The following is a 24262-nucleotide window of genomic DNA, read 5'->3' on the forward strand; positions in this document are numbered from 1 at the left end:
CTAAGCCCTTTCTTACAAGGCTGTTGTGTGGAGCTGAGATAACATAACCACACTGCCCGCACACATGAGTTGCTCATTCAATTACATTTGTCTGTCATTATAAGTTGATGGCTCTCAAACTTCCGTATGCGTAAGAAATACCTGAGAATGCAAACTGCTAGACCCCAGTCTCAGCGATTCTGATTTGCAGGTACTAGGGTGGGGCCCAGGAAGAGCTAGTTCACAATTTTGCCCAGGTGATTGTGATGCAGGTGGAGTGAGGGTCCCGCTCCAAGAAATAGTCTAAGGAAAGTACACTTAGGGCCACTGATGGCAGAAAGCTTTTATTCCTGAGTCAAAAGCCAGGTTCTAAAACTACAGCCTGCTCCCCGGGCCAGCCAATGCCGGGGCACAGAAGGAAGCTTGTGACCGAGGGGGCTTAGCGCTCACGGCTTGGGCTTAGGACCCATGGTCTCGTCCCAGCCCTTCCGACACGTCCGGATGATCCACTCGTGCTCGTCATCATCTGCAAGAGAGGAAGAGGGAGAGGCGGTCATGCCCTGCGCCGGGAGCCCCCACGCGGGGTCTTGGGGCTGGGGTGCATGTTGGAGGTGGACCTTGCTGACGGAGCCAGGCACAACATGGATGGGCCGCTCTGAGCTGGGCCCGTGCCCACTGTGACATCCACCAACGTCACCCCCGGGACAGCCGGTCGAGGCCTTCGTTTCTTTTCTGGGCTTTCCATTCTGGACGCTTCAGAGAACCTGTGGTTTCCCAGGGGGCTGACACCCTCCGTTTGCCCAGGTCCTTTCGGTGGGGAGAGGAGAGGAGGATCTGGGGGTCCTGTAGGCCCACATGCATTTATCTCCCTTAACTTAATCCTCATGACCACCCGATGGCGGCAAGCCCACCTTTCTGTGGACGGACTAACAGGCTCAGAGGATGAGTCGCTAGTCCACAGCCACAGTGTTGGTACGTGGGAGAGCCCAGAACTTGAGCCCCGGGGCTGTCTGAGTACAAGGCCTGTGCTGTTTTTAAACCTCAGAGAGAGAGAGTTGAGTGGGACACATCCCTTAGTCCACAGCACACTCTCTGTGCCAGGCCCCTCTGAGGGCTGACTCTATTTTCATTTTTCCCCTTTATCCTCCAAAGCCACACCCAGCCTCTCCCCCCACCACGACAGAGACCCATTCCAATGGCGGGATATATACCCCTAAAAATGCACGTAGCTCTGTAAAATGTGTACTGTTGTTTTGTGTGCGAATGTGGTTTCAATTTACATAGATGGCATTGTGCTGTGAATTTCATTGTGCCTCACTTTTTTCACTCAACACTACATTTTCAAGATCTATTCTTGTTGCGACGCGGACATCTAGTTCTTTGCTCCTGACTGCTGCCTAATATTCCATGGTGGGCTTCCGTCATGTTGTACTACCCATCCTCCCAGGGGTGGGCACGCAGGTTGCCTCCACCTCTGGTGACCGGGAATGACGCTGGGACAAACGTTCTTGGGTCCATCCCTTCGTGGATACGTGGGAGAATTTCTCTGGGATTATATTCCAGGAGGAGGGTTACGGAGCCGTGCACAGACTTCATTCCCCAAGACTCCCAGCGAAGCCCATGTTTTTTTCCCCAGCGCCGCAATGCCTGCCTGCGGTCCTTCCCTCGTTCCTGCCTTCCCTCTTCCTGGGGATAAAGAGCCCCGGCCCAAACCCCTGCCCTCGAGCAGCTGTCCTCAGGGCGCAGCACCAGAGTCTCTTGATTCCTACCCTCACCCCCTGCCTAGCTCAGTGTCTCCCTCCCGAGAGGTGGGAGTATGGAATTACTCATCCTCCTTGGGTGCCAAATGGCAGAAGCTAGACATAAAAGACACTCCTTGAGAGCTGAAACGCAGAGGGCCTGAGATATCCTACCCTCCGAACCAGAGGCGCCTGCCAGGAGCCCTTTCCTCTTCTGTGACAGCACCACTCCCCGGCCCAGGGAGACAAGGCTATTGTCAGCCTACTGTGTGCTCTGTAATTTACAAACGTCGATCTGAGTTTTTTGTGAGAGCCCAGTAGGGTACGAAAGATTACCTCCACTTTACAGAGGACGAGCCTTACCTCGTGTCCACGGCCAGCGGAATTTAAGCCAAGGCTCATCAGACCCCAAAGCCTGACTTTTCACCCCAGGGCAGGCCCGACGGTGCCAGAAGGCGAGGCTGCCCCACAGAGCCGGCCTCCTCCGTAACCGCCCCCATTAGTTCTTTGTCTGTGACCTCAGGAGAAAGGCTCTCTGCCTGCACGCTCTGGCCTTTGAGGACTGCCCTCAGCAGCCGGTGGGCCTCAGTTTCCCCGAGGAGGCTGCGGGGGAATCCGCACCTGGCTGTCAACCCCGGGGGGTGGGGGGGGATGGTGGGCGGGGAGAGCGGCGGCACACAAGGAGTTAAGTGCTGGTGAAGCCCACTTTTGCCACACCGAGAGCAGCCTGGTTGATAATTACAGTTCTGAAGTCTCCGGGCTATTCGAATCAGTGCAGCTGCAACCTCTTCAGTGGTAACCCTGAAACCAGACCAACTGGGTTTATTGTGCTGAACCAGTCCTCAGGCCCCTCCCTGATGGTTACAAATTGACAGCAATGGACTTAACAGCCCTCTTCACTACCCCTTTCACTCTCTACCTGGCCGCTCAGTCACCAGTTTGAATGACAGATGCCTCCCCTCCCAGCAGCTGCTCCCCAACCCTCCCCTCCACCTCCCCTGTGCCGCGAGGCGGCTCCCCTGTCCCTGCCACGCCAGGGTGAGACTGCCCAAGCACATTTCATCAATATTTAAAATGGAATTAAACCTGCAGCTTTGATTAATGCCTCCCAGATCCCGGCAGTTGTGATTACTATTTTGCAAATTGCGATTGTTGGAATATGTTAATATGATTGTCTGAGAACATCTTCACCTTCTAGGATAATTTTCCCCCTTTTTCGGCAGGACGAGAGGGGGAGAGGAGGGGAAAAAAAGATGGGGAAAAAAACACCCCGCAAACTCTTTAATCAATTGTAAATTATTACCCTCGGCACAATTGCCGGTGGTTCAGAGGAAGGGGAGGGAGATTTCTGGTTTGGTGCATTTATCTTGAAAACTTTTGGCCCCCACTGGCCCAGTAATTCCACCCTGGGATGTTATGGGAATAATCTGTTTGTCTCGGTACTATTTAGAATCAAGAAAACTGAAATAACCTATGCTTCTAAAAACAAGAGGATGATTACTTTGTTGTATATTCATTCATTTAACAAATAATTTCTAAACACTGACTATGTGCCAGGTATACTGCTAAGTTTGGGGGGCGGGTGGGAGACACCATGTGCCACATGAGAATTTAGCAGCCACTGAAAAAATATGGTTAGGAAGTCTGTATAGCAACATAGGAGGAATGTTTCTGATATTATAATAAGCAAAAAAAAAAGATGGAAGGAGGTAAGAAACAAAATTCCATAGACAGTATAATCTGTGTAAAAATTGTGCACAGAAGAAAAATTAAAAATAATAAATTGAACGTGAATCATGGTCAGCTCTGAGCAGTGGGGCTACAGAGGTTCTTCTGTTTTTGTTATTTCCCAAATCTTTCATTAATGTGTATCTGCAATAGAAAATAAAAATAATCATTGGCTTTTTTCCTACCCTCTAATTTATTGCCTTGGTAATTTCATGCATTTTAGTAAATGAAGCAAAATGTTTCTAGGTTCCTAGAAACACCACTAGGGTTCTTGAATTTCTAAAAAGTAAAAAAATATAGGTAAAAATGCATAAAAGTTGGAGAATAGACAGATCTCCTGCGCAGAAGAATTCCAAACAATTTATGTGGGTAGTCTGCCGTCAAGGAGATGGGGCATAACTCCCTATTCCTTAGATGTGGGCTGCATAGGGATTTCCTCGTAAAAAAGACAGTATAGGAAGGGGGTAAAGAACCAAAAAAAGAGTAACTTTTCAATGGAGAAACCTGACAAACACACCTCATCCAAGTGATCAAGGTCAACATCAGCAGTGATAAGCCCTGTGGATAGTGTATAGCCTTGATATGATGAAAATGGCCCTTACCTCTGTGGTCTTCCTCCCCCAAACCCACAACCCCAGTCAAATCATGTGAAAACCATCAGACAAATTCCAATCAAAGGACATTTTACAAAACACTTGCCCAGTACTCCTCAAAAGTGTCATCGAAAACAAGGAAAGTCTGAGAAACTCTCACAGCCAAGAGGATCCTAAGGTGAAGTGACAACTAAATGTAATGTGGTGTCATGGGTGGGATCCTGGAACAGAAAAGAGACATTAAGGAAAGATGGAGGAAATCTGAATGAAGTATGGGCTTTAGTTATTTTTATTTAGTTAATAAAAATGTATTGATATTAGTTCATTAATTGTGACAGATGCATGGTACAATATAAGATGTTAATAATAGGGACACTGGATGTGGGGTATAGTGGGAACTCTCTGTACTATCTTTTCAATAATTCTGTATATCTGAAATTGTACTAAAATAAAATGTTTATTTTTAAAAATGCCTGAAAATCCAGTGTGCTCTGTAAAAGGTGAGATTATCATGTTCTCCAAGAGGAGTGGAAACCTTTTCACATACCCAACCATCCAAAATAAAGTCCTTCACGCCCTTTCCTCTGTCCTGGGCCCTGCACTTCACAATTTATGATTCTACACAAATATGGAGAACAAACTAGTGGTTACCAGTGGGGAGAGGGAAGGGAGGAGGGGGCCATACAGGGATGGGGGGGGGAAAGGGGTTATTATGGGATTATATGAAATCATATGTATGAAACTTGAAAATTGTAAAGCACTATAGAACTTAAAGAATCTTTCATTCAATAAAAAAATTTATGAGCCTACACTTACTTGCAGATTTCCTTACATAGTTTTCTCTCCCACTGGGCTGTAAACTTAATGCAGAGACTATGTCTGCCTGTTGACCACTGGACCCAGCGTGCCGTAGGCAACCAACAACTGCTTTGCCAGTTGAAGTCTGGAATAAGTCTGTTGCCTTCTGATTTGTCTTTGATTGCTATCAACAAACATTCCTGACACCTATTTCTTGGCATTCATGTCTCATCTCAAATGTCACTTCTCAGTGATCCCTGATATCCGGTGTTCATTTTATCTCCTTCAGGGCGTATGCCTCTTGCTGCAATTTTCTTGTTTATTTACATGTTGTCTGTCTCCCCATCCACACTACAAGCTCCAATGAAACCAGGGCCTTGTCTGCTTCTTCACTGTGGCATCATCAGACCAGTGTCTGGCACACAGGAGTGCTTAGCCCACATCTGTTGAATGAATGAATGAACGATTAAGTCAACAAGCTCAATCCTGTGGCCAGCCCTGTGCCTGGTCCTGGGGGACAGAGGGGACTGAGACCCAGAGGGTTGACCCAGGCACTCTGTGGCTTAATCTATCTGCTCTTGGGGCACAGAGATTTCTTTATTCTGGTTCTCAAGCTTTGGAAGTGACCTCGCTGCTCCCTGCATCCCCTCCCCTGCTGCCCCCAATGAATCTCACCAGTCACTAGGAGAGCTGGGCTTCTTACAGAGAAGAAAAGGAACTTGCAGCAAGAGAGACCCCGAGTCTGACCACAGGCCACCCAACTGAGAAGCTTTCCCTGTGAAGGCTCCCCACTCCTTCGCCTGGACCTTAAGAACTTTCCAGCCTGCCTCCCTCCCCCGCTGTGAAATGCAGCTACCCTGACGTAACACAGTCGCCCACAGGCACGTGTTCAGTGTCCCTGTGCCTTTGTACAAGCTGCTCCAGGGAGCGGGGGACACCCTTCCTTTCAGGACCTGGTTCAGGTGCAGGGCCTCTCAGAGCTCAAGGGAGGCCCAGGGCACTTCCCATTTCTGGACCTTAGTGAATATAAAAGTGAAGAAAGACCTAAACATGAGTATAACAACTGCAATATATTTTAAACATGTACGTTTGACACATTAATTCTTTCAACACAAACAACCCAATGTAACATGGATGAGTTTTTCTAGGATTTCTGTCAAAGAAGTAGAAATACACAGCACATTAAAGATGGTGTGGTCAGGAAGCAGGGCTGCCTGCATGATCATGGTTTCCTTTCAGGCCTATCACAGCCCCAGCTTCAGGCACCTGATGAATGTGTGTCCCCCTGGCCGTCCTCTGCCACCATGGGCCCTGCCTGGATGTCACCTTCCCTGACCCAGGCTGCGGTCATGGTCATGGTCACCATGATCAATTCACTCTTCAGAGCCCGGCGCAGATCCAGCACTTGAAAAGTATTTAATAAGTATATTAAATATACTTATTTAATATGGATGAATGAATAAAGAAATGTAACTTTGGGGACATAAAAGTAATAAGTTTGCTCTGTGGGATTTAGAAAAAGGGGGAAGAATTTCTTCCCCACCCTCAGCCAACGGAGCTGAGAGGGCAAAGCAGACATGCCAAGGGCGGGGCCAAGGCCAAGGGCGGCGCCAAGGCCACCGGCCGCTGTTTCCTTTCCTGTCTCGAGGCCAAGGACCGAGCAGCCCCACCACATGGGGAGGATGGGTTGTCTGGGCTCACACCTGGGCGCGAGCCACGCTCCGGAAGCTCAAAGCCCTGGCTGGCCTGGGGCCCCACGGTGAGGGTGGGAGGGGCAGGCCCGCACAGGCCACCAAGCAGGGCCCAGGTCACGGAGAGTGTCATTCGTGCAGCCTGCAGGTCGGTGCAGTGCTGGCGGAAGAAGAGTCCTGAAAGTCGGACGGCACATGCAACACTGTTGGCTCCCCTGATGGCTGGCAGGGAGGCGGTGTGGCGCAGTTGTTAAGGGCGCGAGCTTTGGAGCTCGGCCGCCACTAGCTCAGAGACCTTGGGCAGATGGCCTCGCACCTCTCTGGGTGTCATTTCCTCATCTGCGGAGGTGCCTGCCTGGAAGGTTTCCTGGGAGGATCAACTGAGGTCATTCCCGAAAAGTGCTTAGCACAGTGCCTGGGGCGCAGGAAATGCCCAAAACCAAAGAAAGCCAGAAGCTGTCTTTGCAAGATGGGACTTAAGGGCCCCTGCGACTGCACAGCATAGGCTGGAGGGAGTTCAGGGTCCTTTGTGAGCCCTGCCGCCATCTTGCTGGGTGATCTTGGACAAGTCACTGCCCCTCTCTGAGCCGGCTCCTTGTCTGTCTAGTGGGTTTAACCAGACCTCCGGCAGAGGGCAGACTGGGGACTGGCAGGGCTGAACGGCCCTAGGTGGGTACCCAGGAAGTGTGAGCTCGGATCATCATTTCGATGGGCCTTTAATTCCCAAACTGGGTACCTTCAAGGGGGTGTTCTTAAGGAACTCAGCAGCCCTGGAACTTCTGGTTCCCTGTGGGGGCGGAGGGAGGCGCTGGGGAGGTGGAGGTCTTTACACAAGGATCAAGAGCCGCAGCTCAACTAGTGCTTTTATTCAGAGTGAGGGGCAGCTTGGGGCAGGCGAGCACAGAGAGGGCAAACGGGCTGATTCAGGTCATCAGGCACCCGCAGGCCAGATGTCGCTAGCTCATGGCACGCCTTTGGGCCAAGCACACCTGCAGCGCCCACCTGGTGTGCGGGAGCCTCGGGTGGGGACAGGGAAAGGGAGGAGACCAGGTGAGTCAAGGTGTCCAGCCTCGAGAGAAGGGATGAGGGTCACACTGGCTGAGCACCCGGGAAGCACAGGGCTCTGTGGAAAGGGGGCACGTCCGTCCTCTTCTCAGTGAGTAAAAGGCGTTGGCCCCAGTCAGGACGAGGAAACCAAGGCTTGGGGTGCGAACCGTCTCCCCACCTCATTCCACCAGCGGGGAGGGGAGGGGCACAGAGTGCTGGTGTGAAGGTCACACTTGATGAGGCTGTGTGTGCATGGGCACAAGTGGGCGTGTTTCCGTCGAAGTGTGGGAATCTACCCAAGTGTGAGCGTGAATGTGTGCAAGCGTGCATCGGTGTGCCGTGAGTGTGTAAGTGGTGAAGAGAGAGTGCGCCCGTATGGGGACCCTCAGCCTGCGTGTGACACGCGGTGTGTGAGCGTCTGAGTCTGTGCGTGTGTGACCAGATGTCAAGGGAGGAGGCGTGCAGCTTGCAGTGACAGCCCGGCGCGCACCCAGAACGCCAGGCCACGCCAGGCTCCAGGGCAGGAGCTCTGCCGTGAGGGCTGCCCTCTCTTCCTGGGGTCGAGGCCAGCGCGCTCTCAGACGGCTCCTGTGTGAACCGTGGCTGGGGCGAGAGGTGCATGGCAAACCTGGCACCCCAGGCTGTGGGCAGGTGCAGTCCCCAAAGCCCGGCCACACCCTCTGTGCAAATGCAGGGGTGAGAGCGGCACCCAATGCCGGGCCATCCCTGTCCCAACTCCTGCAAAGAGGCTTTGAACTTTGCTGGCAGAGGTGTGGCCAGAGGCCAAGGCCACAGCGTCGCCAATATTGACTGACAGGTGGCTGCCCAGGCAGAGCCCACCATCGGGCAGGAAGGGAGGCCCGGGGCTGCTCTTGCTTTCCCTGTAAAGGAGCATCTTCTGGGCTGGGTGGGTGGAGGTCTCCAGGGGGTAGGGGTGGGTGTGGTGAGGCCAGGCTGCTTCACCCACGGGGAACTAGAGGGGCAGGGCCCAGCACCCACAAGCTCGTCAAGGCCTATTCAACTGTAAGAGACATGGGAAAAAATGACTGACTCTGAAACACAGAAAGAGAAACTGCAACACTGAAATTAATAAATGTTATAATTAATGCATAAAGCCTGAATTAATTATTAAATTTAGAAATCAAAACAATGTTATTACACTTGAAATCAATTCGTAGGCTTGGTTTCCTCATTTGTCAAGAATTCTCCAGTGTGTACATGGCTCTCAAGAAATCACAGCCAATTGTTAAAGTCTTGCAGTCACACCATCTACCAAGCAAAGTCTGAAAAATCCTTTCGAAGTTTTAACAGCAAAAAATTACATTTAATATGGGAGCGTGGCTACATTCTGTTTTAATATGTTGAAACCATTGGGTTGAGACCTTCGAGGTCAGACCTAGGGCTGGATCGGGCTGTGACCGGGGGAGGGTGAGTCTGGGCAACGAACATGGTGAGCTGGGATCAGGTCCATGTGCCGGGCACATGCATGTACTTTCCATGCCTGATCTCATGCAATTCTCATACCACCTTTGTTACGTGCACAGTTGGTGTCTCAGGTGGCATTGCAGATGCTCCAGTTGGTGGGTAAAGGGAAAAGTGCCCACGGTCATAATGACCTTTGGGAATCTCTTAGGAAAGCCCCAGACTGGAGAAGGACGTCTCACTAAGTGTCGTACTATTGGGATTCTGACACTATTGGGACAGAGAGTTATTCCTGCTGTTGAGGTCCAGATGCATAGCTGGCCTGTGTTTATGGGCCCTACTGGTAAAAAAAAAAAAATACACATCCTTAAATACTAGCATCAGCCTGTGTGTGGCAAGGTGCTCACACAACAGGAGGTGCACAGGGACGCAGACCAACTGATTCACATCTCCCACACTCACTCCAGAGCAGGTGTGTGCTAAGTAGGGGAGGGTGCAAAGTCACCAACACCATCTATATTGCTATTCTTCTTGTTTCCCTGATTCCCACTTTTATTTTTCAAGCAGTCATAATTGCATTTGTGTTCACTAAAGATGTCTGTGATGCCTGGCCGCTGTACACAGGCAGCGCTGAGAAGCCAAGTGCTGAGGCCAAGGTCACTCGGTCGGCCCTTGCTCTGACCCTCTGCTCCCTTCTGCCTCTGCTCTCCAGCTGCGTGTGGACAATGGACTGACAGGGACGGGCCTGGCACTTGGGCCTGTCCTCCAGGTGGCAGATGCTGGGGGCAGAATTAAGGCTGGGACAGTGGGGATGGCCAGGAGGGATGTTAGGATGTTAAGGACCTACGGAACTCAGACTAGAACTCACTTAATCCTCACAGCAATCTTGCAAAGTCAGTGTTATTATTTTTTAAAGATTTTTTTAAAAAATTAATTAATTTTTGGCTGGGTTGGGTCTCCGCTGCTACACGTGGGTCTTCCTTAGTTGTGTCGAGTGGGGGCCTCTTGTTGCGGTGGCCTCTCTTGTTGAGGAGCACGGGCTCTAGGCGCGCGGGCTTCAGCAGTCACGGCACATGGACTCTGGAGCGCAGGCTCAGCAGTTGTGGCGCTTGGGCTCAGTTGCTCCGCGGCATGTGGGGTCCTCCCAGACCAGGGCTCAGACCCATGTCCCCTGCACTGGCAGACGGACTCCCAACCACTGCACCACCAGGGAAGCCTCAAAGTCAGTGTTATTATCCCGTTTCACAGGGGAGGGCTCTGAGGCTCAGAGAGATGGAGTTATATGTCCCAGCTCACTCAGCTAATAAGGGGGTACAGGCTCATACCCAAGTCTATCTCCAGAGCTGCAGCCCTCAGCCATTACAGACTTCCCTGAAAAATCTTTCTGCAACTACCACGTCTTTACTGTCTGAAGGATTGAAGCTAAGCTCCCTAACCTGGCATTCAAGCCTCTCTCCAGCCCACACTGTGTCCCTCTGCTTTGAATGCCCAGCTCAGACACACTCCTACACACCCATCAAAGCCTACTCTGTCCATCACTGCCTAAGGGAGGCCTTCCTTGACTACTCCTCTGTCTCCCAACACAGTAGTGGGTCTCAGGTGCTCCATCTTGAGTACCCAGGCCCCTGCATCTCTGTGCCTCTGCTCATGTTTTCCTTCCTTTCCAGGCAGCAAAATCCACCTCTCAAACTTTAAAGCCTAGCCAAACACCACCTTTTCCAGAACATCAACTTGACTTGGGACACACTTACCGTTTTCTCTGTGCTCCCCCAGCACACTGTGCTTCTGACTCCTGGCACCAGCAAAGCAGGGCACTCCCGGTTTTTTGGAGAAAGAATCTCATATCTGGGACTTCCCTGGTGGAGCAGTGGTTAAGAATCCGCCTGCCAATGCAGGGGACACGGGTTCGATCCCTGGTCCGGGAAGATCCCACGTGCCGCAGAACGACTAAGCCTATGCGCCACAACTACTGAGCCTGTACTCTGGAGCTCGTGACCCACGACTACTGAACCCACGTGCCCAGAGCCCATGCTCCGTAACAAGAGAAGCCACCGCAATGAGAAGCCCGCACACTGCAATGAAGAGTAGCCCCTGCTCACTGGAACTAGAGAAAGCCCGTGCGCAGCAACGAAGACCCAACCCAGTCACAAATAAATAAATAAAATAAATTTATTTTTAAAAAAAGAATCTCAAATCTGATATTCCACATTAAACATTAATATAAACATCATGGAGAATATAGACTTATGTTGGACTTCCTTCCATGTACTTTTTTTATGGTTTCTGTTATGTTACTTTCTGACCTATATTTTGAGGGGCAGGTTCTCTGCAGGTTCTCTGCAGCCTTTTGAACACTTAGGCTCTAGGCTTCCGTCCAGAGAGTGCCCATCCCGGGTCCTGTGACTGTTTATGCATCTCTCCCCACCCCCGACCCTGCACTGGTTTGGGGAGGTGGCAGGCACTGAGGTGGCCCCCAGGTGAGACCCTGGTATCCGCAGGGGATCAGTGAGGGCCCGCGTCTGGAGGGATCCTAGAGGGTCTGAGGCTCCAGATGAATAAGAAATGCTGAGGATGATGGGAACACATCCAGAACAGTGCCAAAGGCGGGCTAGAGAGATCAGGGGACTGCAGGCCTCCAGCCCAGTTTTGAAATTGGCATTAAAAGCAGGTGGGAGGAGGCCAGAGGGCAGCTTGCCAAGGTCACTCTGGCTCCTCCCTTTGGGGCACGGAGTTAAGGAGGCCCCTGCATCTCGACCAGCACTAGTCCCTGGGATATAAAATAATCCCAACTGTTATCTGTGACAGGCCTTAAGCTCCTCATGGGCTGGGCACTGCTCTCACTGCATCCCCTGCATCATCTCAATAACACTCACCACAATCCTGGAAGGAAGGTCGTAGTTCCACCCCCACTTGTCAGATGAGGAAACCGAAGCTCAGAGAAGTTAAGAGACTAGCTTGAGATCACACAGCCGGCCAATGGCAGAGCCAGGGTCTGAGGGCAGATCTGGCAGAGTCCCTGGGGCCGGCCTGTAACCCTGCCTGCCTCTCCTGGACCTGAGGTTGAGCAGGGCTCTCAGCCAGCTGCCCTGGGTTCCAGCGTGTGGGCTGAGGAAGTGAGATGAGGCTCCTGCCCCCTGGGCTCTGGCCTCGCATCCACTTCTATTAAAGGAGACGAAACAAACCACGGGGTGCTGGCTCGGGTGGACTCCAGCCACGGAAGGGGAAGCTGTATCCTTTGGATGCTTCCAGGAGGCTGCTGTGGGGGGTGGGGGATGTATTGCTGTCAGAGTCCTGTGGGCACAATGGCTGGAAAGGGAATTTCCAGGGCCTTTGGAATTGGAACTGGGAAAAGAGTCAGGCAGGGGGCGGTTCCCGCAGGTCAGGGAGGGGCGCAAGGCAGGGCAGGCTGTCATTCCTAGAGCAAAAGGGCCTTGACGGGCCGATCCCACCCTCTGTAGGGGAGGGGGGTGGCTTCTGGTGTATGTCTCTGGGGAGAAGAAGGTCCACAGCTTTGCCAGACCCTCAGAGAAGTTCCTATCAGTTCACAGTGTGGCCTCTGGTGTCAGACACGCCTGGGTTCAAGTCCCGATTCCTCCCTTTAGTAACTGCTCCTGTCAGTAAGTTCTCTGAGGCTCAGTTTCCCCATCTGCCAAATAGGGATAATGATGCATTCCTCAGGGGGCTGGGATGTGGCGAGTCCCTGGCACAGTAAAGGCATTTGATACTATAATTCCCTTCATACCCCTTTTGCTTAAAGCAGATGCCGGGATCTGTGATCCGTGTGGGCATTTTCTTTGGCAGTTACAAGTGTGATATTATCCCTCCACAAAGCCTTCATTATGGTGCTGCTAACAGTACCGCAGATATGGCAGGCATGGCCCTGCGTGCCAGCCTCCAGGTGATTATAACATTTGGGTAAATTGCCTTTTGTCTTGAGGAGAGATGACAGCGGGAGGGGGCGGGGCAGGAGACTTGCTCGGCCATTTTGCAGAAACCACGGGGGAAGCAGGGTGGGGGGCAGCCTGGGTTTGCCGAAGGAGCCCTGGCTGGCGGTGGGAAGGTGGGTCCTGCCCCGGCCCTAACACAGACAGGCTGTGTGGGGTCCGGCACGTCATCCTCCCTCTCTGGGTCCCAGCTTTCTCACCTGTCAGGTGGAGGCAGAGGCTTCAAGATGAGAAGAGTCTTGGTTTGTTGGTGGCATTGAAAGACTCGCGTTCCTTGGCCAGTTTTTGAGCAATAAAGTGGGCAGAGAACTATCTAGGGAAAAAGAACCACTACTGCCATCTTACACTCCTTGGATATTTTTATGTCTCTGGGCCACAAGGAAGGCCCTTGGTTCTTTCTTTCTTTCACTAATAAACTCCAGCTTCTCATTCAGAACCAGCTCAAATGTCATCTTTACCTCTGAGTCAGCTAGACCTGGATTCAAATTCCAGCCCTGCCACCTATTACCCGGGTAACTTTGGGCAAAGCATTTCACCTCACCTCAGTTTCATCATCTATAAAATGGAAATAATAAAGACAACTATTTCCTAGATAAAAGAAAATAAATTATGTAAAGTGCTCAAACCAGCGCCTGGAACATAGAAAGCACTCAGTAAATGGTGGTTATTATTATTACCCTGCTTTTTCACCTGAAATAAACTATGGCTACCTTTGTATATCAATAGGTCCATTCCTTCACTGCCATTTTAATGGCTGCATTGTATTTTATTGTAAGCCTATATCATATATTATCTTTTACTTGGCCGCACCACGCAGCTCGCAGGACCTTAGTTCCCCGACCAGGGATCGAACCCGGGCCCACGGCAGTGAAAGCACTGAGTCCTAACCACTGGACCGCCAGAGAATTCCCGAGGCTATATCATATATTATTGAATGAGTTCCCTCCTGCTGGACATTTGGGATGTTTTTAGTTTTCAACTGTTTAAATAATACCAGAAAAACTTTAGAAGGCCAAGTGGTCTTTCACTTCTAGCTGCTCACTCTGCAGCTTTGTAAAGTTGGGTGGGGAGCAGATAAACACCAATGTCTGGGAGCTCCATGCCCAGGCCTCTGTGGACAGACAGTCTTGGAGTTGGCTGGGCAAAGTGGAAAGAGGCAAATCTCTGGAGGCAGATGAGCCCAAGTGTGGATCCCAGTTCCTGCCAAATTTTCTGGGGAAATTCTTTAACTTCACCGAACCTCAGTTTCCTCATTTGTCAAACAGGGATCATGCGAATACACCCCTCCCCTGTAGTTGAGTGCCCGGTGCAGGGTCAAGGCTCAGTCAGTGCCACCTGTCACCCCACCCACCCCCCTATCATCTTCATCCTCTCCTGGTGGAGCCAGCTGTCACCTCCAAAAGACTCCGGATCACCCAGGCCAGGTCACTCTTTGGACCCCGATTCACACCCCTGCTTCTTCCCATCGTCCTTTTACCCGAGCATACATTCAAACGAGGGTCGTGATCTTGATTTTAAATTCTGTCTGAAACCTACAGGTTCAAACGCAAAGGGGCCCTCTCTGCAAATAATCACTGGTATGCGATATTTTTAAGAAGCCCAAGCCATTGTTTCTGATTGAAGGAAAGTTGGTGCTATTTTGAAGAGGAGCACGATTAAGCGGTGGCGTTCTCTCTAACCGTTGGGAATTATACGCTGTTTGAAAGATTTGTGAGCTCTAGGACATTTGCCAGATGTGCTTGATTCGACATTTCAGACAACAAAGGGGATAATGTTGGCGGGAATCTTGACAGCATTTCTGATGATCAGGATATTCTTTGAGGATGGTACTGAGACCTTTCGGGGAGGAATTTCAGCTTTTACATAAACTAATTTGGGATGCTCACTCTCTGTCTTCCACAAAGCAAATTTAGTTCATTGTTAGTTGTATATGTTAAAATGGTTACGAGCGTTTTTTCCTTTGAATATTAATAATGTGCCTTTCATCTGAGACACGCGCATGGGGTGTCATTAATTGCAGGGAGGGAGGAAGGCTTAGTGGTGCAGTTATTTTGCAAATGATTCCTGATAGTAACGTTGAGGCAAGCAACAGCTACTCGAAGAGATGTACACACTGCCAGCACGGCTCAGGCGCATCCCTCCTGAGAGGAACGAAAGGGGAGAGTAGGAGGGCTAAGGGTTAGAGTTAATCTCCCAATTTCCCAGTATGTTAAAGGTAACTATCCCAAATGTCTTCCAATGCTTCCCTACTGGCCCACAGTCTGTAAAGGACCCTTTATAAAAAAGGTAGCATCTCATTTGGGGGCTGTGGTGTTCCTGTCTCAAGACTCTCAGATGGACATTTTCATTCATTTAGAGCATCACTGAGCTCCCCCGCTGGTACCAGGAACTGCGCTTGGTGCAGGAGCACCTGTGAATGAGACACAGCCCTGTCTGGGAGCGGAGATGCCGAGTAAAGAATAAGCTAGGACAGGGACTTCCCTGGTGGTGCAGTGGTTAAGAATCCGCCTGCTGATGCAGGGGACACGGGTTCGGGCCCTGGTCCGGGAAGATCCCACATGCTGCGGAGCAACTAAGCCAGTGCGCCACAGCTACTGAGCCTGAGCTCTAGAGCCCGCGAGCCACAAGTACTGAGCCCGTGTGCCACAACTACTGAGCCAGCACTCTAGAGCCCACGAGCCATGACTACTGAGCCCATGTGCCACAGCTACTGAAGCCCGCGCGCCTAGAGCCCGTGCTCTGCAACAACAGGAGCCACCGCGATGAGAAGCCCGCGCACCGCGACGCAGAGTCGTAGCCAAAAATAAATAAATGAATTAAAATATATATACAAAAAGAAAGAATAAGCTAGGACACAAAGTTGGCAAGAAGAAGGAAAAGAAGAGGGTTTGGGCAGAGTTGGGTTCCACTCGACTCTGTTGCCAGCTGTGTGACTGGGAGCAAGTTATTAACCTATTTGAGTCCAGATCTTCTCATTGCAAACTCTGGCTCCTGAAAATTCCCCACTTGGGATGCTGGGAAGAGCAGAGATCAGCAGGTAAGGCACTTAGCGAGGGTCTGGTAAGGAGCCTCCCCAGCTTCGTGACCCTGAGCTGTGGATGGGCAGGTGAAGCTGCATACCATTCTTCCTGGCTTGCAGGTGAACCATGGCCTTCTGTTGTGTGCTGAGCATGGAGAGATGAGGACTGTGATGGGGGGGAGAGAGGGGGAGGGGCATTCTCAGCAGCGGGGGAACATACGATGTGAGGATAGAGCCATGTCGATCGATGGAGGGCAGCTAGTCTGCTTGGGCTGGACCATGGGGTGGGAAGAGACAGGGGGGTGAAAGGTAGACTGGCACTCTGAACCCCGTAATCAAGTCTCCAGACCCCGGAGTTTCAGCAGGATTTCATTTCCCCAGCAAAACCCTGAGGAGGCAGAGAGACCTAGCACGTCCAATCACATGTCCCCTCAGAGCCTTCCCCTCTCTCAAACACCTAGAGAAATCTTAACAAACCCCAGGGCTTACTCTCCTCTCTCTCCCCCAGCCTGAGTCAGTAATCAGTACAGTGATAACAGCCTCAACTACCGATCACCGGACACGTGCCTTGAGCTGTGTGCTGTGCTATGTACTTTGCTTACTTAACTCCATCTTTTCTAACCACAATTCCTCCAGATTAAGTACTACTATAATGCTCATTTTACAGATGAGGAAACAGGCTCCAAGAGGAGACAAGAAGTAAGCTACCCATGGCCACCTAGCTGGCCAGTGGTGGATCCGGGACCAGAGGACAGCCGGATGTGTGTATTCTAGGTCCTGGGCATTTCTCCGCCACACCACGCTGTCTCTCTGACCTCTTCCCGCTCTCAAGCCTCCTGCGGGAGGGAGCTCCTAACTCAGTCTCTGTTTTCTTTTGTGTCTGCTGTATTAATTGCAATATTGCCTACACGGAGTTGCTGTCTTTTATGGTTTTATGGTCCCAACAGAGGCAGCATCAGAGTGGAGTGGAAAGACCACAGGACTTGTAGGAAGATGGGAGTGGGTTAGAATTCCAGCTTCACCATCACCAGTCTGTCATTCCTCACTCCCTGACCTGGATTCCTCATCTCAGGACACACCCATTCCCAGCTCACAGGATGCATGTAGAGTCCCAGGAGATGCAGGGGTCATAAGCTCAAAGGCTTTAAGGGGGGTACCTTAAAGAAATGACAGATGCTGGGAATTCCCTGGCGGTCCAGTGGTTAGGACTCGGTGCTTTCACTGCCTGGGCCGGGGTTCAATCTCTGGTTGGGGAACTAAGATCCTGCAAGGTGCGGCATGGCGTGATCCCCCACCCCTGACCGGGACAAACAATGACAGGTGCTAATGGGGGTCAGACAGCAGGGAGTGGTGGAAACCTGGGCAGTGCTTGCCCCCTGTTGGTGCCCAAACCCATGCCGTTTCAAACAAGGGGCCAGCCAAACAAAAATTCTGGCTCGAGAGCCACTGGTTTGAGATCTCTAATGCTTAAGCTTTACAAACTTGGAGGTGCAGAGAAATACAAACTTGGAGGTGCAGAGAAATATAATGGCTTATATTTATTATTGAAAATAAGTTGTCTATTATGTGCCGGGGACTGAATTTTGTATAATTTGTTGAAGAATCTGAGGGACTTGCAGGCAGGTCCTCTGCCCACCTGCCTGCTTTTCTTTCACAAACGTTGAATCACCTCCAACTTGTGGGACCCGTGTGAGGTGCAGAACACCCAGGGCTGAATCAGACACAGACACACGGTCCCCGCCCTCAAGAAGCTCTCAGTCTAGTGGGGAAGACAGGCAAATAGAGATTCTTCTACTGTCATGGGCTAAGTGCTGTGAGGCTTGTGGGAGCACAGCGGAGGGACATCTCACACAGACAGGATGGAGGGAGGCCGGGGGGCGGGGAGGGAGGGGTTGGTCAGGGAAGGCTGCCTAGAACAATGGTCCTGACCCTTAAGAAGGCTGTGAAATCAATTTAGTGCATAGCAACCATCATTTTAAAAAACGGAATAGAAAATATGGACTTCTCTGGGTGTCCAGTGGTTGAGTCTCCACGGTTCCAATGCAGGGGGTGCGGGTTCGATCCCTGGTTAGGGAACTAAGATCCCACATGCTGCACGTAATACAAAAAAAAACAACAACAAAAAACTGAATAGAAACTATCATAGCACATCTCATGTAAGAATACATACGTGAGTGTGAGTCTGTGTGTGTTCTGGGTCATGATGTAAATCATTCCTGATACGAGCCAAGGTCCAACGGTTTGAGAGCCACAGTTTGAGAGGATTCTTGCCCGCCCTGCTCCCCAAAGCCTAGCGCACTGCAGGCACTCAAAGGCTTCTGGATGAGCGGACGGATGGATTTCAACTCTCGCAATGATCCGGCAGTACGTACTGTCCTTTCCAGTTAAGAAAGGCACACTTGGAAACCCAAGTCTAGCAAACCTGGATCTGTCAAGCGTGCTCACAGCCTAGCAATTTGTAGCTTAGCCGTCCAGGGCTTTCTCTCTGCCCAGGGGGAAAGGAAGCCAGCCCAAGGTGGGTGAGGGGCCGAGGCAGTTCCGAGCGAAAGGCGACCCTTCTGCTGGTGCCCCAGCCTGTGACCTCCTATAAAGCAGCATCCCCGGCTCTGACCCACCCAGGTGGCACGTGCCTCATAATAGCAGTGGCTTAGGCCACTGTGTTTACTCTGGGATGGCCTCAGTCACCCGCCTCAGGCCCACGCGGCCAGCAGTCCTCAGCCTCCAGGATGCCGACAGGAAGCACCGTTTACGGGGCAGATTGGGATGCAGGGGAGAAAGGGCCCCGGGGGAAAACAGAAGATGGACAGAAGGCCACATCAGTCCCTGGAGGGTGAGATGAGTCAAGGGTAATGACGAGGTGGCTACTAACAGAGACCCCTTTTTAGTGGTTTTCAGGACACTCCGAACTGGATCTGCCCTATAGTATCAGGACCAAAATACCCTTCCTCCTCCATCATAGGCTCTCAAGGTTAGAAGTGGCCTAGAAATCATCCAGGTCAACCGTCTCATTTTGCAGATGGAGAGAAAGGGGCCCAGAGAGGGAAGGCACTGGCCCAGCGTCAGCCAGCAGGCAGCCTGGAACCTGGGGACCGTGGCCCTTCAGATGCCCCTCTCTTGCCATCTTGCTGGAAGGATCTCCCATTTCCTATCCTTTGGCCTCTTTTCTAACGTAACAAGAGAAATCTTTCTAATGGACAAATCAGTTACTATTCCACTCGCCTAAAACCCTCCCTTACTCCCCCACAGCCCTCAGGTGAAAAGGCACCTGTGATCTTTCCTCCGGCCCTCTTGGGCCTCCTCTCCTGCTTTTTCCCCTGACGTATTGGTGTCTCACGCTCCTGAGCGACCTGTAGCCTCTTAGATGTGCAGCGCTCTCCCCCATCTCTAATCCTTTGCACATCCTGTTCCCTCTGCCTTTAACACTCTTCCCAACCCTGATGCACTTGCCTGCCCTGATTTAGGTTTCACATTAGATCTTGCTTTGCCCAGAAAACCTCCCTGGCCTGCTGGCCTCCAGGCTTTGGGATCCGCACGAGGTTCTTTTGCAGCAACTCTGAACTGTCACGATCCATTTCACTGTCACTTCCTCTTGCTGCCTGAGAGCCTCTGGGATGCCACTGTCACCTTCATGCCTAACACAGAGCCCGACCCATAGCAACTGGTCAATAAATATTTGTCGCCCAAACAATAATCAGTGTCTGCCCTTCTAAGAATGGCCTTCCCTTCCCCGATGCGGTTTTTTAAAAGACTTAATTTTTTAGAGCAGTTTTAGGTTCACAATAAAATTGAGAGGCAGGTACAGAGATTGCCCATATATTCCCTGCCCCACACATGCACGGTCTCCCCCATTATGAACATCGCCCACCAGATGGTACATTTGTTACCATTAATGAACCTACATGGACACGTCATAATCACCCAAAGTCCTTAGTCGACATTAGGGTTCACTCTTCGTGTTGTATATTCTATGGGTTTGGACAGATGTATAATAACACGTATCCATCATCATAGTAACATCTATAGTATTTTCACTGCCCTAAAATCCTCTGTGCATCCCCAAGATGCATTTTAAAGTTTATCATCAAGCATGGCTTTTGCCCACAGGATTCTGGGAACCACAATTTCTGATTCCCCAGTCACACCATGCATATTCATGCCTCTGTGTCTTTGCCCATGCTGTTCCCTGTGCCTGGAATGCCCTTACCCAACGATCCTGTTTATGAAACCCCTACTCATCCTTTAAGACCCATCACTTAGGGGATTCCCTGGTGGTCCAGTGGTTAGGACTCTGCACTTCCACTGCAGGGGGCACGGGTTTGATCCCTAGTCGGGGAACTAAGATCCCACATGCCATGTGGCGCGGCCAAAAAAAAGACCTATCATTTCTGGGACCTTTTTCCTGACTGACACCCTCCACCCCAGACAGGTGATCAATTCCCCCTCCCCACCCCCACCCCCATTCTCCAGGGCTTCCCCCCACCAGGGCCCACATCACATGATATTGTGATTATATTTTTCTGTATCTGTCTTCTCCACTAGTCTGTGGACCTGCACAGGACCAGCATGTCCTCTCAGTGAGGCAAGACTGGAATACAATTCAAATGTAGAAAACTGAAAATGCATCAGTTGTATTGTACAACAACTGAAGAAAGATTATGCTAACACAGAATTCCCCAAAACACTAGTGCCATAAAAATTCTCCCTGCTGCCCCATCTCCCAACTAATTTTATGGTCAAATAATTTTAGGAAACGCTGTAACTATATCTCTCTGGTAGAGATTCACAGTCCACACTCATTCCTTAATTTATTTTTTTCATATACAGCTAATGAGCGCCTAATACGTGCCTGGGTCTGTGCTTGCTGCTGGAGCTGCAGCAGTGTGCCTGCTTTGAAGAAAAAGTTTTGCTTCCTTTCTCCTGTAACTTTGAACTTTACTGGTTCAGAGGCCTTAGTTCTCAAGGAGAAATGGTCCCACCAAGTGATACCACAATGGTTCGATTGAACTGGAAGTGGAAACAGCCACCTAGCCATTTTCGCACCTTATGCCACTGAAACCACAGGCAAAGGAGGGGAATACATTTCTGGCTGGAGTGAGGGATCTCGACTGCCAGGTGGAAATTGGGCTGCTGTTACTGGGGAAGGGAGACGCTGTATGGAACCCAAGGGGGTTCTCTAGGGCACTTCTTAGTACTTCCACTGCCAATAGTAAAAATGAATGCAAAACTAAACCAACCAACGAAACAACCAAAAAAGGCAGGACCAGTAAGGATTCAGACCCCTCAAGAATGAAGGTTTGGGTCGCCCTACCTGTTAAAAAACCAGACCAACTGAAATGTGAGCAGAAAGCAAATGGAACATGGAATTTATAATAGAAAAAGGAATTCATAAGTATTAACTACAGCCTCACGACCAGTTATAGAAAGAGGACTGTATCAATGATACAGTGTTTCTTCCTTGCTTGTATGTTTATGTATAACGGTATCTATATCATTTATCTATCTACATATTTGCTTTTATTAACTAATTTTTTTTCTCTTCTTTCCTCTTTTCCCCTTAATATTTTATAGGAAGATTCTTGGCAGTGGCGTGTAGGTTGTAGATTAGGCAGGACTGTCAAGGGATAACATCACTCAAAGATGGAGGCGACGTCTACTGGGTTTAAGGTCTCCCCTCTCCGAGGAGGTGGTGAGAGCATCTTTGTATTAGTAGGAAGGACAGTTGCGACTTGTAATACAAAAGAGCACAAATGCGTTATCTCTGCAGCAGAGAAGACTGTGTTTGGATGCCGAGCAGCAAAAAGCAGTTGATGGGGCCAGTTATGAAGCTACTGACGCTCAACTCCAAACCCACCTTTCTGCACTCTGCTTGGCGATGCTGGGACTGGGACCACGTGGAGGACACTTCTCCTTTGCCAGCTGGCCTCCAGTCAGGTGCTTCAAGGCAGACAGAGGGGGAGGGGACACGCTCCTTCCTGTTTTGCTTGCTGTCCTGGTCGGTGTCTCAGCAGTGGCCTTTCACTTCCAGTTTCCAGCCTTCCCCACACTCCTAGAATCGGCGTCATTGTGCTCTCTCTCCAGAGGCCCTCCTGGGCAGTGCCCCCTCCTCACAAGTCTGGGATGCAGCTCCTGGTTGGGGGGGCCTCTATCAATCTACATTCTAATAACCCAATCTCTTGCTTCCCCCCCGCCCCAGTTTTGAGGGGGTAGTTGCTTCCCGCAGTTACTTTCTCTGTCACCTCAATGTCTTCCTTTTGATTTTTCAGCTCTCCAATACTTACTTAACCAATTTCCTGATATTAAATCCTTTGTTTTTCTGACTGGACACTGGACAGGTACAGGTGGAGACAAGACAGACAGAGTCCCTGCTCTCAGGGACCTTACCATTTAGTGGGAGAGGCAGACAGTAAGCAATTCATTACACAAGTGAGTATTTAATTACAGTTGAAATAAGTGCTAGGAAGGAAAACTACAAAGTATACCAGCACCTAAAAGGTCCTGAGAAGCCCTTCAGTAAGTAAAACTGTTTAGTATTACTAACTCAGTATCTCCTTAGTTGATTTGATCAAGAAACTTCATGGGAGCCTATTTATATCCAGCAGAACTAGTGTTCTATATAGTACATTCTGTTAATGGAAGATGAGAAGTCAGAGAAAAGTGCCAAGGACTTGGAATACAAGCATTTGCCATGTCCCCCCAGCAGCACCCAGTGGGCGAGGGGTATCTCAGCTCCAGGATTCAGCCACGACATCAGCTGATGATTCCCTTTGCGCTTATTCCAGCACCACGACGCAACTTTCTGATCATCATTGAATTACTGAGTAAATTTCCCTACAGGGAGTGGAAACCCTCAGCAGCCAACCCAGGCCTTCTGGTCTACCTGGCAGTTTCTTTCTCATTACACAGTAGGGTTTCTTGACCTGGGTCTTTAGGGGAACCATCAACCCCTTAAGACTATATGCAAAATGCATATGTGTGTGTGTGTGTGTGTGTGTGTGTGTGTGTACACATATATATTTGTGTGTGGGCATTTTCCTACGAAGAGGGTCCATAGTTTTGGTTATTCCTAGTGGGACTATGGCTGTAGAAGAGAGAAGGGTTAGGAATCACGGTGTTAAAGGAAAATGTTCTTGTTCTTATTTGTACATTGACCTCTTGCAAGTTTGGTCACTGTAAGTCAGTCCTTCTCAGTCTGATCAGCTTGTGTTCACTCACCAAACTGAGGTTCTGGATCTTCCAAGGTACTCCCCAGGCTGAGGGGCCAGCAGTCATCTTGGACCACATGGCATCACTCACTTTCCAGGCCTTTACCTGTGCTGGTTCCTCTGGCTGGGTCAACTCCGCGTCATTGCTTGGGTCTCGGGTTAGCCATTTCCTTCTTGAATCCTTCTCGGAATTTCCAGTTCTGGATTAGACAGCACTTCTTTGTGCTCCCACAGCACCACTCCCACCTCTCTGGGACCCCATTCCCATCTCCACTACCCCCCACCACCATTTAGGGCCATGTTTTTCCCTTTCATTATGCTTATTCCATGATGCAATTAACCGTTCATAGTACTTGTCTGCTATTTGCCAAACGTAAGCTCCACGAGGAAGGGGTTTGTGGCTAGCTTTGGTGCCCAGACCAAGCAGAGCGTCTAGCATACAGCAGGCACTTACTAGCTGCAGGGAAGCATGCAAAGATAAGTACTTGAATCCTTTCCATGCTACACTTATGTGCTGTCACAGTTAGACCATTAATGTCCTCTGCCCTACTCTGTGACCATGTATAGACTTGTCAGCCATGAGAATTCCGAAGAGTGAAACATTCAGACAATCAATTTTTGTCAACTTTTGGACAATCAATGATTGGCAAAAGCTTCTTTCTCGCTAAATGCATGCATGTGTGCACACGTGTGCACAGACCTACATGTGATCAGACGAGACTGGACACGTTCAGGGTGGTATGGCCATAGACCAAACCTACGTGTGATGAGAGAAGAGAAAACATGTGCCACATACCTGCATTTCTCAGAAAGCGATTCTTATAGTCCTTGACAATCCTCGTGGTTGGGTTATAGAAGCCATCTCCGCAGTCATAACAGCCTGGAGGGATTTTTCTGGGCGGGTCCATATTGGTGAGTTGAGAGATACCTTGAAAGGATATCATGGATCATTAACTCACCACCAAGGCCAAACCCAGTCCCAACCTAAAGTCCACTTTTGGCTGGTTGCTCATGTGACAATCCGGCCCCATTTCTAGACCACACACTCCCTATCAGGGTACACAGCAAAAGTACCACAAACAGGGCCCCAGAGGAACTTC

At 50.2% G+C, this 24262-nt stretch overlaps 1 protein-coding gene across 1 annotated transcript in view; it reads right to left on the bottom strand.

Moving 5' to 3' along the window:
* Positions 1 to 310: 310 nt before the first annotated feature.
* The window catches only part of MORN5 (MORN repeat containing 5), a 33380-nt gene continuing 9428 nt past the window's right edge, over positions 311 to 24262 (bottom strand). Inside the window, exons 4-5 of the mRNA XM_060013314.1 lie at positions 23959 to 24090; positions 311 to 505 (exon numbers count right to left, since the gene is read on the bottom strand). Of these exons, the coding sequence (XP_059869297.1) occupies positions 426 to 505; positions 23959 to 24090 (212 nt within the window). The 3' untranslated portion in view covers positions 311 to 425. The remainder of the gene's footprint in view (positions 506 to 23958; positions 24091 to 24262) is intronic.

This window comes from Delphinus delphis, chromosome 6 (assembly GCF_949987515.2).
Source record: "Delphinus delphis chromosome 6, mDelDel1.2, whole genome shotgun sequence".
Classification (NCBI taxonomy): domain Eukaryota; kingdom Metazoa; phylum Chordata; class Mammalia; order Artiodactyla; family Delphinidae; genus Delphinus; species Delphinus delphis.